This window comes from Amblyomma americanum, chromosome 4 (genome assembly GCF_052857255.1).
Source record: "Amblyomma americanum isolate KBUSLIRL-KWMA chromosome 4, ASM5285725v1, whole genome shotgun sequence".
Taxonomy (NCBI): Eukaryota; Metazoa; Arthropoda; class Arachnida; order Ixodida; family Ixodidae; genus Amblyomma; species Amblyomma americanum.
In genome coordinates, this window is record NC_135500.1 from 189,476,781 (window position 1) to 189,492,100 (window position 15,320).

General features: G+C 50.5%; 1 protein-coding gene across 1 annotated transcript in view; it reads left to right on the forward strand.

Annotated features, from left to right (window-relative positions):
- cv-c (RhoGTPase activating protein) overlaps positions 1 to 15,320 on the forward strand; it is a 307,048-nt gene that overhangs the window by 13,456 nt on the left and 278,272 nt on the right. Inside the window, 3 exon segments of the mRNA XM_077663993.1 lie at positions 690 to 796; positions 1,178 to 1,516; positions 5,032 to 5,302. Coding sequence (XP_077520119.1) covers positions 690 to 796; positions 1,178 to 1,516; positions 5,032 to 5,302 — 717 coding nt within the window.

The window sequence follows — 15,320 nt, forward strand, 5'->3', positions numbered from 1 at the left end:
CTTATAAAACCGCTTCCTTTTTTGGGGGGCTACGGGTGCGTGCAGTCTTTCTCTGAAATGAGCCATTCTGTGACGGTGCCGTTCTTAGTAAGTCTTCCGCACAACACTGTAAACAGAAAACCACCTGAATAGGAGTAAATGAGAGCCTATGCAACGCCGCATCGTCGGCGTACCCTTCTATTCCGTACCCTCTCTCGTCAAGTGCGTGGAGTGGTACGGAGACACAGGGCGCTCGAGTAATCCATAGGTTGAGAAGGATATATGTGGCGACACCCTTGAGTGGAGAAGCTCTATTAGGCACTCTATAATGAAAACTGGATGCTAAGGATCAAGCGATGCGCACTCGCACAAAAGGCTCGCGCGCAGATATACAATCATATATGATCTGCACAATATTGCACGCGAGTCCAGTGTCCCTCGCATATCAAAAGAATCCTCGCTACTTGAGGGCCCAAGTACGTATAGCCAAGCTGAGGCCTGGGATGAGTTGCCTGGACATCATTAAGGCTACGTGACAGAGACTGTAGGTGTTTTGTTAATTCATGACGTTGGCTGGAAGTTGCGTTACGTGTTCTGCGTCATCCGCGATTGGGAAAGAAAGAGAAAAATAGAGACAGCGGCTGTTTCAGTCGTCATAAGAACGCCTTATTAATTTCCCGTTTTCTTTTTTTTTGTCTTTGCACCACCAGAGTCGGCACGAGTTGGAAGAGTTCCTGAAGAGCGTCGAGCCGCCACACGATCCCCCGAGCTGGCCGCAGGACGCCGTGACTCAGACGACGCCGGTGGTGTCGCGGAGGTGAGTGCACCTGGTCTTTGCGCCGAACGCGTGGACATTAAAACTCCCATGGACGTCTTGCAGACGTTCAGGACGTCCGCAGGAGATCCACGGGACCTCCAATGCCCATTGGGACGGGGAGCTGTGCCGACTGTTCTTGGTGCACTACCGATACGCACAGGCTTGCAGGAATGAAACGGATGAAATTGCGCATGAGACGAAAGGACACGGATGTGTCACCAGTGATAGAATGATTCGCGCAATATGTAGTGTTTGCTGTGGGCTTTCTGAACAGTGGTCTCATTTGCACTCGTGCAATTCAGGCAGTGGAGCTCGCATGCAGCACCCAGCTCTGGAAAATTTCTTGTTGCTGACTGGAGAGTGGCGTTCTTCGGTGCGCAGCTCGAGCTTCACCTGGGTGACCGAGTGCGGCGACGAACTGGGCTCGTCCAAGGAGAGCCTGACGGCGCGGTCCGCCGACGCCGCGGGGACGACGCTGCACACGCTGGCCGTGGCCACGCAGTCTCCGTCGCCGGTGTCCGACGCCTCCTCGTCGTCGTGCGACGCTCCGCCGACGCCCCTGACGCCGAGGGCCTCGCCCAGCTCGCAGGAGGTGTCCTCGGACCTCTCGGACAGCGCCGCGCACGGGACGACGACAGTGGCGACACGAGCGCGGCCGCTGCAGAACGGCGCCAGTCCCTCCCTGCCGACGCTGGACGGGCCCGAGTGCGCCCAGCCGAGGTGCGCCTGGCAGCGCTGCGTGCCTCGGCAGAGCGAGCGGTTTGCGCACATCGGACCGAATCGCTGTTTTCAATCGTGGACGTTTATTGAGACGCAGGGACTCAATCGACGGTCCCCTGTACACTTCATTTGTTCACAGAACGTTTTCTTGTTTGTACAAATTTAATTTAACCTCGTTATCGCGAATTAAAGGGGCCCGGTGGTTACTTCGTTATAGCCGTAGCTTCGTTATAGCCCGTAATGTTATGGCGGAGCTTCCAAGGGGGAATCTTCATTCCTTCGTATATCCGTTATTTCGCTATAAACCATTTCGTTATAACGAGGTCCGACTGAATACCTTTTATAGATGAAGCAATAATCGCCGCTAAAAGAAAAAAAAAATCGAGGAAGACTAGTCACGGTACTGAGTGCCGAGCGCAATGAGTGCTGCTTTGTCATGTAGCGCCATCTCTACGCGGAAAAACAGCGATTTGGTCTGTCGAGTGAAGACAGTTTGCCAGCTACAACCGGGCCGGGAACGCGCACCGGTCATGGCGCCACTGCACATGCGCTGAAGTCTCGACTATACCCGTCTGCTTGCTGCGTGCCAGTGCCGAACAGGGTACCAGAACCGCACACTGTCTCCTGGTGCCTGGTTTTGCAATTCCCATAATGTTTCACGCATCGAAGGAGAGCCCGTTGTAATGCGGGAAAATTGAACCCGTTTGTGAAAATTTTGGAGATGAGGGCCGCGGGAGCGGCGATCATGGAAAGTTAAGATCCGAAGGTAATTGGTGCTCGAAGAAACACAGTCGCTGGCAGTTGTGAGACGTTACGGGCTTCGTGGCTCGGAGCGTAGCGTTGTAGGGCGCAACTGCCGATATGGTTGTGGACCACAGCAGCAGCGAAAACCAGAATTTCGTCGTACAGTAAGGGCGATGTCAGTGCACGTTAAAGATCCCCAGGCGGTCTAAATTATTCCGGAGCCCTCCACTACGGCACCTCTCTCTTTCTTCTTTCACTTCCTCCTTTATCCATTCCCTTACGGCGCGGTTCAGGTGTCCAACGATATATGAGACAGATACTGTGCCATTTCATTTCCCCCCCAAAAAAACAATTATTATTATCGTACATGCCCCGCCGCGGTGGCTCAGTGGTTAGGGCGCTCGACTACTGATCCGGAGTTCCCGGGTTCGAACCCGAACGCGGCGGCTGCGTTTTATGGAGGAAAAACGCTAAGGCGCCCGTGTGCTGTGCGATGTCAGTGCACGTTAAAGATCCCCAGGTGGTCGAAATTATTCCGGAGCCCTCCACTACGGCACCTAATTCTTCCTTTCTTCTTTCACCCCCTCTCTTATCCCTTCCCTTATGGCGCGGTTCAGGTGTCCAACGTTATATGAGACAGATACTGCGCCATTTCCTTTCCCCCAAAAAAACCCATTAAAATTATTATCGTACAGTAAACATGCAATCTAATGTCACTGGAATTGAGTAATTGTGGGAGTCAATGCAAGGGTAAAATGCTCGGCTCAATTCAGGCTGCGTGCTTACCGGGTCAAGGAATTTTTTTTTTTTTTGTGGCCTCGGTGGTGCGTAAGCTTTTCTACGCAAGATAACCCATGAAATTGTCTGTTGGTACTGGTTCCACCATTACTACATCACGTGGGCGGAAAGGAGGTTACAGATGCAGAAAGAGCCCTTCTTTCCTATTATGTGCGCTTCACGCAATTCTGAACGGATCCCTTGCGTTGTACGCACACGTGGCGAGAGGTTCAGCGCTCTTTCAAATCTGCCGCCGGAGAAGGCGTCTGCAGCGTCATCAGGCGCGGTGGCCCCGCACGAGCGAACCGCGGTCCTTCACGACCATGCCGACAGGGTACGCTGGTAGTTGCCGTCGAGTCGGCTGCCACGGATCGGTAGCGGCTTTGGTTGGGAGGTCGCTCGGGTTTACGGTGATTGCTTTTCCCGAAATTTTCACTCCACCAAAATGGCGTGAATGTAAGTAAATATATACGAACCAACACTGGAGCAGGAGTACTTAGATATTGAAAAAAGCGTTAGAGTCAAATTTTACGCTTTCGTCAATTTACGACTGAACGGCGTCTCAGCGCTCGGTGGGTTCGATATGCGGGGTAGCTGATACTCTTACCCTGGACCTACATTTTCCTTACAGCGCGTGCACAAAGTTGAAACTTTATGCAAGAGCGTGGCCGCGGTGGCTCAGTGGTTAGGGCGCTCGACTACTGATCTGGAGTTCCCGGGTTCGAACCCGACCGCGGCGGCTGCGTTTTTATGGAGGAAAAACGCTAAGGCGCCCGTGTGCTGTGCGATGTCAGTGCACGTTAAAGATCCCCAGGCGGTCGAAATTATTCCGGAGCCCTCCACTACGGCACCTATTCTTCCTTTCTTCTTTCACTCCCTCCTTTATTCCTTCCCTTACGGCGCGGTTCAGGTGTCCAACGATATATGAGACAGATACTGCGCCATTTCCTTTCCCCAAAAACCAATTATTATTATGCAAGAGCGTAGACTTGAGATGATGGATCCCGGAGTGCTAGCTGGGGATACTATTACGAGCCACAGCGCAAAACTATGGAAAGTCGAAGAAATGTGGACGTATGCAGCTCGTGTACGTCATCTCTTCCGCCTTCCGCTGCTTGTTTATGGTTGTCGCAGGTGAACTAAGCTAGGTTTAACTCTGTGGCTTCGCTAAATCATTAACTACGGTTTCTGGTAAAAGAGAAGCATAGTTAAGTGTAAAATGCAAATGAAAAAGGAAGACTGGTTTTTGAGGGAAGGAAATGGGGCAGTAGCTGTCTCATCTTGGTGGGCACCTGAACTGTTCCGTAAAGGAAGGGATGAACGAGGGCGTCGAAGGAAGAAAGAAAGAAAAAGAAAAAGAGAGAAAGAAAGAAAGAGGTGCCGTAGTGGAGGGCTCTGGAATAACAGTGTTTGTCACGGTTCTCATTACAACGGATTTGTGCGGAATAAAAAAAAACCGCATTCCGAGGAGCTGGGTGTCCCTGCTTGAGCGCTTGCTCTGCTATGTGCTGTGGACGCTTTCCATGTGAGGACAGCTTTTTTTCTGTCGCCATGCCGCTTTGACATTATACTACCCCCCCCCCCCCCTCCCCCCCCTCTCCCTCCCCCCCTCCCCCCCCCCCGCCCGCCCGTGTACAGTCATGGACAAAAGTTTACGGGACGGGAACCCACGAAAAAAAAAGGGGGGGGGATATTCTTGCTTTGCCTCTCTCGTCAATTAGTTGGTTGAATGCTTTTCTTTGACCTATTTCTTTTTTTTCCGCGAACCCTTATCCCACAAACGTTTGTCTATGACTATGATTAACTTACGACGACTCGTGGAAAACAAGTGTGCTCGTCCTGGCTTTGATACGTGTTTCGGGGTAGCTGCCTCCCTGCTCTGTAATCGTTCTTTCCCCTTTCCAAAACTTCGCGTATCGTTCACTAAAATGAAAACCACAATTTAAATTTATTTCTTTCTCTCTCTTTCTTCTTCGTTCCTCCAACCCCCGCAGCACTCATAGGCAGCTGTCGCTAGAGGAGAAGCCGCAGATCCGTTCTCTGTCTCGTCCCACGGCGAAGGCGACCGAGAAGAAAACGCCGGAAGTGGCGTCGTCGTCACTTCCGTGGACCTCACCGCAGCAGCTCAGTCACAAGGCCTCCTCGGCCCCGGTGTTGTTGAAAAACAAACCGCCGACGTGTTTGGGCGACGCCGGACAGAAGTGCAGCTTGGCGCGCGAAGCGACCGCGGCGTCGGCCGGCAGTACCCCCGAAGAGGAGGTCAAGGTACGTGAGCACGTTGTCTTCTGGCCGCGGCGCTACTTCGCCAAGCCCAGTTCTAGGAGATGAGAGCGGGAGAGAGAGAGAGAGCGGGAAAGCGAAGGGAATGGCGGCATCCTCTTCTGCCTGGCTGGCTTTGTGATCTTGTTGTGTGGCTGCTGGTGATTAAAAAGTGTGTGCACTAACCCGTGGTGGCCTGTTGATGCTTGTTTGATTTTCTTCGGCCCGACATATCTACTCTCTCTTCTTGTCGGGCTTCTATGGGTCTAATCCTGCCCGTGCGACTGCTTGTTTGCGCCTCTGGACTATGGTGTGCTTCGGGATCTGATGGTCGGTCGCGACTGCGTGCTGGCGAAGCTTACCGTATTTACCCGGTTCCAACGCGCTCCTTTTGCCGTAAATAGTGAGCCTCTGATCAGCATGCTTATTACAGTCGGATACAAAACCGAAACCACGTTATGAACAGGCCCGTTGTAATTGCTATCACGTGACAGCGGTTGAACGTTCTTGCGTTCGCATTTCGGTGTTTCCCCCTTGCTGTCATTAATCGCTAGTGTCTTGTAAAGTGTCTTGGACGTCTTCGCTTCTGTTCGTGAACGGAAATGGCGTTTACGAAGGATCGTCGCTGCGTTGGGACGGGAAACATCGTCCAGTGGTGCGTAGGCTGCACAAAATAAGTGTTCGAGAGCGACGAGAACTTGCACGGTCGGAAAAATGAAGGTCACTTCAGCCTTTTGCGCAACTTTAGTTTCCGTTTTCAGGGATAGAAAAGTCACGTGCACGTTAGAATTCGCGGCATAATTTGTGCCGCGTTAGAATCGGGTAATTACGGTATTTCCTTGCTTTAATTTCCCGCTAGCTTTTAATGCGTCAGATGGGAGAAAGCAAATGTCCTGCATGCGAGTGTTGTTATCCTTAAAGGGTTACGGACGTCACGGAAACATTCTTAGCGGATAGCGATGGAGAGGAAGGGGCGGGTTTATGGGTTCATCGGGTGATGGGGGGGGGGGGGGGGGGGAGCCGATTTTGGGCCATGCACTCCGTGTACTGTTTTCCGAAAAAAAATAATAGAGGATCAGCATGACATTTTAATGTAGCTTCCCCCTCCCTCTTTTCATAAATATGTCCCCGCGGTCAGGCTTTGTTGTTGATAGAAGGGCACATGCAACAGAGTTGGAGGCCATTACTCACTAAACCACTGAGACGTTTCTGGTGCCTCGTAACGGCACAATACGCCACACATTGTATGCGCCGCCCGCAACATGTGATAACTTTTATTACTACTGAAATCTTGGCACTTAGCTGGCACATGCGTTGTGTTACGGCCGGTGTCGCTAAAGCATACGCGTCTCTTGGAATCGGAAGCGTCCTATGGCAGCGCAGCTGACGTGGGCAGTAGCGTATTTTTCTTTTCGCTGTAATCGCGTTCTACGCAGCTTGGGCGGTCGAGTGAAGTATGTCTAGCCTGTAAGCATATAAACCAGCGACCCTTACCTTTAATTGAATCTACATCCACAAACACCACACACATGCGTGAGGTCGACTTGTATATGCGAATGGCGACCATCTAGTACATCTAGTAGCCATAAAGGAGCTGTAAAATGAGCTATATTGAGGTGTTTATTAGCCTAACAACGGTGTGCCGTTCATATCCTGGTCGCTGTAGCCATCGTAACTTGTAAGATCTTTTCTATCGCCTTTGCCATTTAAAAAGCTGTGCCTCCTTCAAACCGTCCCGAGTGCCGTCATTCTTCTCGTTTTGCTGGTGTACTTGGATGCGTTCTGAGTTCCGTTACGTGGTTCTCGCTCGTACTGCAGTTTCGGAGGTTCGCACCGGCCACTGCTTTGTCATCGCTTGTCTTTACCTTAGCCTTCATTTCTCACCGCGCGAAATGAGCTGCATGTTGCCCGAATCATACTACATAAGAGAGCATGTTGCGGAGGTGAACACGTTCCCTGGTACGCATCTCCGAGATCCCGTTGCATGCGCGAGCCCTGCGGGACGCTGAGCTTGTCGGTTCCGAATGGACATTAAAACTCCCATGGACGTCCTGTGGACGTTTAGGACGTCCACCGGACATCCAAGGGAGTTCCAGTGCCCAATTCGAGCCATCGATAACAGAGAAGACGTCTGCGCGATTGCGGGCGACAGCTTTTGCCTTGGTACACCGACCGGTGCATCGTGACGCCGTGGCAAGGAAAGGTTTGTTGCATGCGGAATGTGTTCTTGTATATCTGTTTAATGAACTGATCGTGTGATTGAAGACAGCACGCTATCAAGCTGCAATACTGAATCGAGCAACATGTTTCCGAAGCAAATTTTTGCAGACGCTTTCTTTACCAGACTTTACAGTGCGTCCCTACCGTCAAGTGAGAGCAATTGATAAAGCCTTCGGGAGTTTTTGGAAGCCTTCCATCATTGCCGCGTCGGTGGAGTGAAGTCTAGTGTCTTTCAGTGTTGAGAGAATTAAGATGGATTAGATCGTGATTGAACGACAGTAGAACAAAATCGAAAAGCAATAAGGTACTAACTGTGCGAATTTGCCGGGATGGCATTTGGGTAGCTGACTTGGAATGATGAGGGAGCGACTGTTTGTCGCTAGGGGTCACTACGCTTGCACCAAGCCAGCACTGCAGAAAACTGTAGAGGGATGCGACATTTCTGGTGTTCCAAGACGCTAGGCACAATCGCCGTGGAAAAAGGCTCATTTTGCTGATACCAGGAATGCATGGACTCGACCTCTGCAAAGCGAGCAATGCCAAGAGGACAATCGTGGCTTTGGAAACATACAGGAAGTTGTAATAAAGTCTTTGTTCTCTCTAGTATGCGAGCCTCATGCGAGCTGAACAACCTAGTACGATACTCGGTAGAAAACGAAACTAAAGGTTCATAACGATGTGGCCCCCGCTCTGCCTCAGCCTGCTCACTGTGCAGATAAGCGTAGCTGTAGCAAGGCGGCAGAATATTATTCTGCAAACGCACAAGGAGCAATGGCGCTTCGTAATAGACCGAAATATGTGGAGAAACCGCGGTTAACCGCTTCCTAAAAATCCGTAAATTATTGCTGGAAAAGGTGCGCGAAGAAATGTGAAGGCTCTAGAATTAGGCGTTATAGAACTAAAATCGGACACATCGACGTAGAACGAAGCCGTAGTGAAGTTTTGCTTCGGGTGACGCGTACCTTGCCGACTTCGAACTGCGCGAAAAAAAAGGGGAGGGGGGGGGGGGGGGGGGGCGTAGGACACTGTGTGGTGCACTCAGTATTGTACGCTTATCTTTATTTTCCTCCTCCCCCCCCCCCCCCTTTTTTTTTTTTTCTAACTGAGCACTGAAAGAACCAAACAGCCGGAGTCTCAGGAAAGCTTTGTACAAAAATGAATGAATAATTGAACTTTATTTCCGTCATCATGGGGCCTCACAGTCGGGGCGCAGCAATTGGGGGGGGGGGGGGGGGGTGCCTCCCACCCGGCTTTCACCACCGGAGACCGCGGAGAGCCTTGCAGTAGAAGAACGAAACTGAGAGAATCATGTTCAAAAATGCCGCCAGCAAGTTGCGTTGAATTGTTTTTATTATACCCGCTAGATGGCGCCACCAAACTGTAGAGGCGCGGAGGCTTCCGGTTTCGCTCGTTATGGACTGCGCGCTGCAACGGGGTAGCTATCGTCCGTCGACGCATGGCCAGCGCCCGTCGAGAGGCTGCAGGGAGGGGTAAAGCAAAGGGAAAGAAAGCACGGCGCGGAATTGCTCATTCGTTCATGTCGGAACAAATTATGCATTTCAAACGGCGTGCGCTGCCGCGCGAAAAATTCGCCTCGCATAATTGCCCATTTTTCGGCACTGCGTTATTACAGCGTCGCCCCCGCGGAGAGTAGATAAGAGGACTTCCGCGCTCGCGTTTCTTGAGCAGCGGCCTTTCTCCTTCCTTGAGCGCCGAAGGCAGCAGTGGTGGGAAGGCGGGGGTGTCGCGTGTTGGCGGTCGTCTCATTCCTTTGGTGGCACTCCGCTACGCTTTCGTTTGCCGCCGGGATCTCGGCGCGGAGGCATTTGTCGGCCGAGCTTGTGGATCTAATTTGGATGCAAATGCTCGGAGGCGCTGCGCTGGGAAGAGAGCGGCCCTGGAGCAGTGTCCCGTATGGCGCGGTTTGGCGCGCCGGTCTTGGGGCTTCCCTTTCTTCGTGCGAAAAAGGGACAGCGATGGAGATAGCGAGGAAAAGACGTCTAAATTACGCCGCTCGCTTCCCGCGGTGTCGGATGCTTCCCGTGCCGAATTCGTTCGGGCTTTGCGCCATCAGTGCCGAGTGCGTGTTACTGAATGGAGTGAGCGAGCCTGCTCTGATGCTGCTGACGCTTCCCGTTCAAGCGCGCGTGCACATGCCTGCCACGGTGCGTGGTAATTTCAGGGAATGTCCAATTAGGCTTCCAGTACTCATTTGTGCGAAGGTGCGGCAGTTCTTGCGACTTCTTCCATTCATACTGTTCATTTTTCACTTTTTTTTTTCGTGTCTGCTCTCTCTCTCTCTCGCTTTCTTTCAAGAATGTGCAATAAATAATAATAATAATTGGTTTTTTGGGGGAAAGGAAATGGCGCAGTATCTGTCTCATATAGCTTTTACGAAAAACCTGTTAGACCCGCATGGCAGTGATATTTATATTTCCGTAGTTTCAGACCGCTTTCGTTTATTGTATATTTCTCTCCTGGGTAGATGATATTGCTTGAATAAATGTGGAGGCCATTCACTAAGCGACGGTTGCTTTTTGTCTTCTTGGAGCTAGTGGTAACTCTGTCCTCAATCGCGGAAGCCTGTCCTATTTTTGACCACGCACACTGAGGGCTTACGCCATCTGCAACTTCTTAAAATCTTCCGGCGATTGTTTCCAGCGAATCGTTTTTCATACTATTTCTAGCGAGCGACGAGAATCAAAATTAACGCTTTGTTCGCAACGGTAAAGCACTCGGGAGAGGAAAAAAATAGGCGGTAGTTTAAAGGAATGGGCATGCATTATTTGAGCTGGGCATTTAATTACGAAGGAAGAAAGGAAAGAAGGTAGGAAAGAAAAGCCTTAGAGCGCGAACTCTATAGATAAGACCACTCCCGTCGGCACAAGAGCGCCTCGGCTTGCTTTTTGTATCGCACCGGCAGTGAATACGAAAAGTTGAAGCAACCGGTGACACGTGTGCAGGATGAAGCAGTCGCACCTATCGGCAGTGTCGTCAGTTGTTCCCAGTGTTGATAATAATAATTGGTTTTGGGGGAAAGGAAATGGCGCAGTATCTGTCTCATATATCTTTGGACACCTGAACCGCGCCGTAAGGGAAGGGATAAAGGAGGGAGTGAAAGAAAGGAAGAATAGTTGTCGTAGTGGAGGGCTCCGGAATAATTTCGACCACCTGGGGATCTTTAACGTGCACTAACATCGCACAGCACACGGGCGCCTTAGCGTTTTTCCTCCATAAAAACTCAGCCGCCGCGGTCGGATTCGAACCCGGGAACTCCGGCTCAGTAGTCGAGCGCCCTAACCACTGAGCCACCGCGGCGGGGCCCCAGTGTTGGCGGTAACGCGTTACAAGTAATGGCGTTACCGGTAACGCGTTCCTTTTTTCGGTAACTTAATAACGTACTCGTTACCATTTGGGAACTGTAACGGGGAACGTGCTTACGTTAACATTTTTTCGGTAACGTGAGGTGTCACGTTACTAGTTACTTTTTGTTCCAGTTGACAACACTTCACCCCCTTTTCTTAGAAAAAAATCGCAGAGCACCTAAATTAATGTTGCAAATAAACAAACAGGTGCTCTCGACGACCTCTTTTGCGGCTTGCATGCATGTCAGAAAACACCTGCTCTTGACTGCGCACCCAATTAAAAAAAATAGATAGAATAGCCATAAAGTACGAAACACGAACACGAACATGCATTCACACTTTCCTTCACCTACCTCCTGTTCCCGAACAACTCACACACACAACTCTCTACAGAGTGGAAGTATGCCGAGCATTTTTAAGATAACATTGTTCAGAATTACTGTAAACATGTTGAAAGTTTAGGGATGTTTTCTTTGCGAAGTTAGAATGGATGATGAAGTGTCACTTTGTGTTCAATGTCACATTCAAAAAATAGCTTCACCATGTGCCACAGAGTTAGAATCCATCACATGTAACTCTACCGGAAACTTAAGGCCACTAGAACATTGCTAAGCTCCTGCACATTTGTGCAAAATATCTCGTTAAATAAATATTTCGCTTAAAATCGTTGTTTGGGCTAGAAGTTTTATGTGAAATATGAGCTTTATGGAATTGTTATCGTGAGTTCTCAAGGCGAAGACGCAGTAATTAAAATTTATGGCCGTGACGCAACGGAAAATTAAAGTGCGGTTTTTTTTTTCGGTAATGGTAACGCGTTACTTTTTTTTTTGTAGGTAACTTAGGGCGGTAACGCGTTCTTTTTTTCTTAGCGTAACGAGCAACGTTTTTAGTTACTTTTTTTTTGGTAACGGCTACAACACTGGTTGTTCCAAGCTATTTCGGGGTAGCCTGGAGAGAGTCTTCGCGGTGTTAGTGCATTCACGTGCGTTACCAGGCGGGGAGGTTTATTTCGTGAAATCGCGAATCTTTTAACGCTTCGCGAGAGTAAAGGATAACTAATGAGGGAACTGCAGTGCCTCGTATGCTTACTTTAGAGCCCGGCTGTCGTCCTTAGAATCTTTCCCCACGCGATGCGCTCTCTGTCCCGTCACACTTTCTCGGTGCGCGCCAGATATTCGCGCCCATTTCGCAACAAGTACTGAGACTCTCCTACATGCGTTGGACTTCGTTTCAAATTCATTAAAGAGGGCGTCGGCACAAAACACTTCAGCCTTGACAGTATATTCAGACACTCAAGCTGCTCTCTGTGCATTAGGATTAGGATTCGCTCGCTACGCAGATTGATATTTGGTGTTCTTCCCAATGTTCGTGCTTAATTTGTTTTTTGGACAGAAGCGAAGGAGCTTTTCCCCTTTTAATATTGCAACTCTGTACGCGTTTTTCTGATTATATTGATTTCGAATGGGAAAAATTATGCGTGAGCACGCGCGCAGCTTCGGCTTTGAAACGATCGAGCGAGGACCTTTGCTGTCAGAAGTTTCGGGAGCAGACGACGTTGGAACGCTGTAGCTAGAGGGCATTGGTATGCAAAGTGCAGCCTCCTGTGCTTCCTCGGGCTTCGGGCTTCCAGCGTCTGTATTTGCACAGGAGCGAGACGTCAGAGCACGCATGGCACCGAGGTTAGTTGGCGCACGCAAGGATGTCGTCGTGGTCGATGAAGAACTTTGCTCCTATGCCGCGCCCTCTGGCCACGTGCCGTTGTGGATCGCCTTGCCCGGCTGCGTTCGTGTATTCGAAACTATAACTTTTTGGTCGGAATGGAAAATGCGGAGTCCCTGGCGTGTCGGCCTCCTGGACAGCGGGGATTACGAGCTATCATCGCGTTAGTGATGGGGAACAGCGATAATGGAACTGATGGAACATGAATATTTAATGAGAGGCACGTTTTCCCTAGCCGGCGGGGGTTAGTTTTTTTCGCATTAGAAGTTTATTTTGACGATGAAGCTCCAATGAGCTGCTTTATGAGGACATCGCTTGGCTGCGAGCGATAAGTCCTATTCATTAATTAACCGTCGCCGTTTGCGCGTAATGGCCCTGTTGATGACGTCACTGTAGGTATTATTGGGTGCCAGAGGCGATATTTGATGCCTGCTTTCATTTTTTGCCTCGCGTTAGCGCTTACGTCACACTCAATTGCGGCGTACGCGGGTGGGTTCTCTGCTGCTTAACACGCATTGACGTCAGAGGCGCCCTTCCTGGGAGCGCTCAATACGAGGGACAACGAATGAATCGGCACTCCTGTGCCGACTCTCGGACACTCGGTGCACGCTAAGAGTGTCACGTGGGCATCATTCGTATGCCTCGCTTTGACACCCGGTGGCAGTTGTGCTTGGCGCTCGGGGCGCAACGAGGTTTAGCGCTTGTAGCGCGCTCGAGTGCCGTCGAGACGGGGTTGTGCCTCGTTTCAACGCCTCAGTGAAGGAGCCCTCGGCAGTGGGCACTGAAATCAGCGTGCTGGTGCCTCTCAAGGCTTTTCGTTTTGTTCGTTACTTTCTGCTGCCCGTTTAAGTCTCGACCGTTAAGCAGACCCCCCCCCCCCGCCTAATGTTTGAACGTTATGCGGAGATTTTCTTTCTTTCAAGGCGTGCCTCATGCAGCTTCTTCTTTCTTCTCGCTATGCGCGATTCATCTCTCTCTCCTCTCTCTCTCTCTCTCGTCAGTCTGGATCTGGATGGAAGCGGAGAACTGCTCATTATACCATTGTTCGCGAGTGCAGTTTTCGGTTCCTCCTGTTGCTGCTGCTGGTCTTTTGTCTCACGAGTGGAACGCCTCGAATTCGTGTCATTCGACTCTCTCTTTATACCTGGTTTGCGTTCTCCCCTATAGGCCCCCATTGCATTTTGGCTTGCGTCACCATATCGCGATCTCTAGTTGGCGCGACTCGTGAAAAATGTGCGTGGGTGTTGGGGCAGGGGGCGATTACTCTAGATCCGTTTTTTGGCATCTTCGATGGCGTGCTCACTCGTCAGAGCTAGGCTCGGCGACACTGCTTTGTGTGGTCGAATGTATAGTTCGCGTCGCTTTTATTTCGCAGAAGGCTGTTCATTGTGCGGCGCTGTCGAACTGTGATCCGAAGTTATCGTTGGTTGGCGGAAAGTAACGGAGCGCGACCTCCACGCGTCGTGTGTGGGGGGGTTAAGTGTACGTTTACATTCACCGTATTCCCTTTCGTCGGTTGCCTTCAGCCAGTGTTTCGTTGCGTTAGCCTTGGCTCGTTGAAAAGAGGTGAACAAACACCGATGAAAGTTGGGGAAAAGTTGGGTGTTTATGGCTGTCTGCGATATGCGGCGGGAAGGGGGAATAAAGCAATGACGCATGCGGGATGTAGGAGGCAAGAGTGAGAAAATAGAAGCGTGGCAGACGCCTACGGAGTGCTGTATGGTAGAGTCGGGCGAAATATGAGAGGGAAGAAACTTTTTTTGGGGGTGCTCAAAATTGCGAATTTATCTGGTTGATTCTGCACTGAATTTGAGAACGTCTTTCGCCTGGCAGGGCTTTACTGATAATCTTTCTTTCAGAGCATCGGGGCAGAATGGACATTATACGCCTAGAGGGAAAGTAGTTTGAAAACTGAAAGAAAACAAAAAAGCTGTGCTTGTCACGCTTAATTATGGAGTAATAAATGGATGCTCAAACTTTTTTCCCTCTCATATTTCTCACGACTGTGCATACATAGGGCTGAGTGAATGGCGGATTGAGGCGAAGGGTAGTGCAGTCTTTTTTATGTAGAGTGTTCTATTCGAACTTCGTAGAAAAAGGAATGTCAGTGCGGTGTCTCAGTAGGAAGTTACTGGCGTTGAAGAGAAGGGGCGACCGCCTTCCTTGCATTCCCCCCCCCCCCCCCCTCTTTTCTATTTTAAACCGTCTCCGCATGGAAAAGAATGGGGGGGGGGGGGGGGGCAACGAAGAGCTGTACTACTTGTTGTAGCTACAGTATGAGAAGCTAGTTGTCAACTATCCGCAAATTTCGATCGCGTTAATCTTCTGGCTGACGTCCTCTTCATTAGGAGCTCTACGTTGGAGCTACGTTGGAGTTAGCGGACGAGTATATATTACCAAAGGGGGGGTCGCATTACAGTGTCTTATGGTTCGATAGGAGCTTTTTGTGAGTTTCCGCCGCCCTTTTCTGCCGCCTAATCCGTATGCGGTCTCCTCTCTTTCGAACTAGAACGTTTGCTTTTCTTTGAAGAACGGCTGTCTACGCTATCCGCGATTGCTTTTCGCGCGCTCTGGCTTCGTTCTTTCTGCTGCGTATTTGCTCGTTGTGCAAAGGGCTCCGTGCGTGGGTACAGTACAGGCTGCCTTTGGGCCCTCGCGTTCTCTACGCCGCATCTCCCCGTTATTGCGCTATAGCTCGCGAATATCGCTTCTATTTCGGA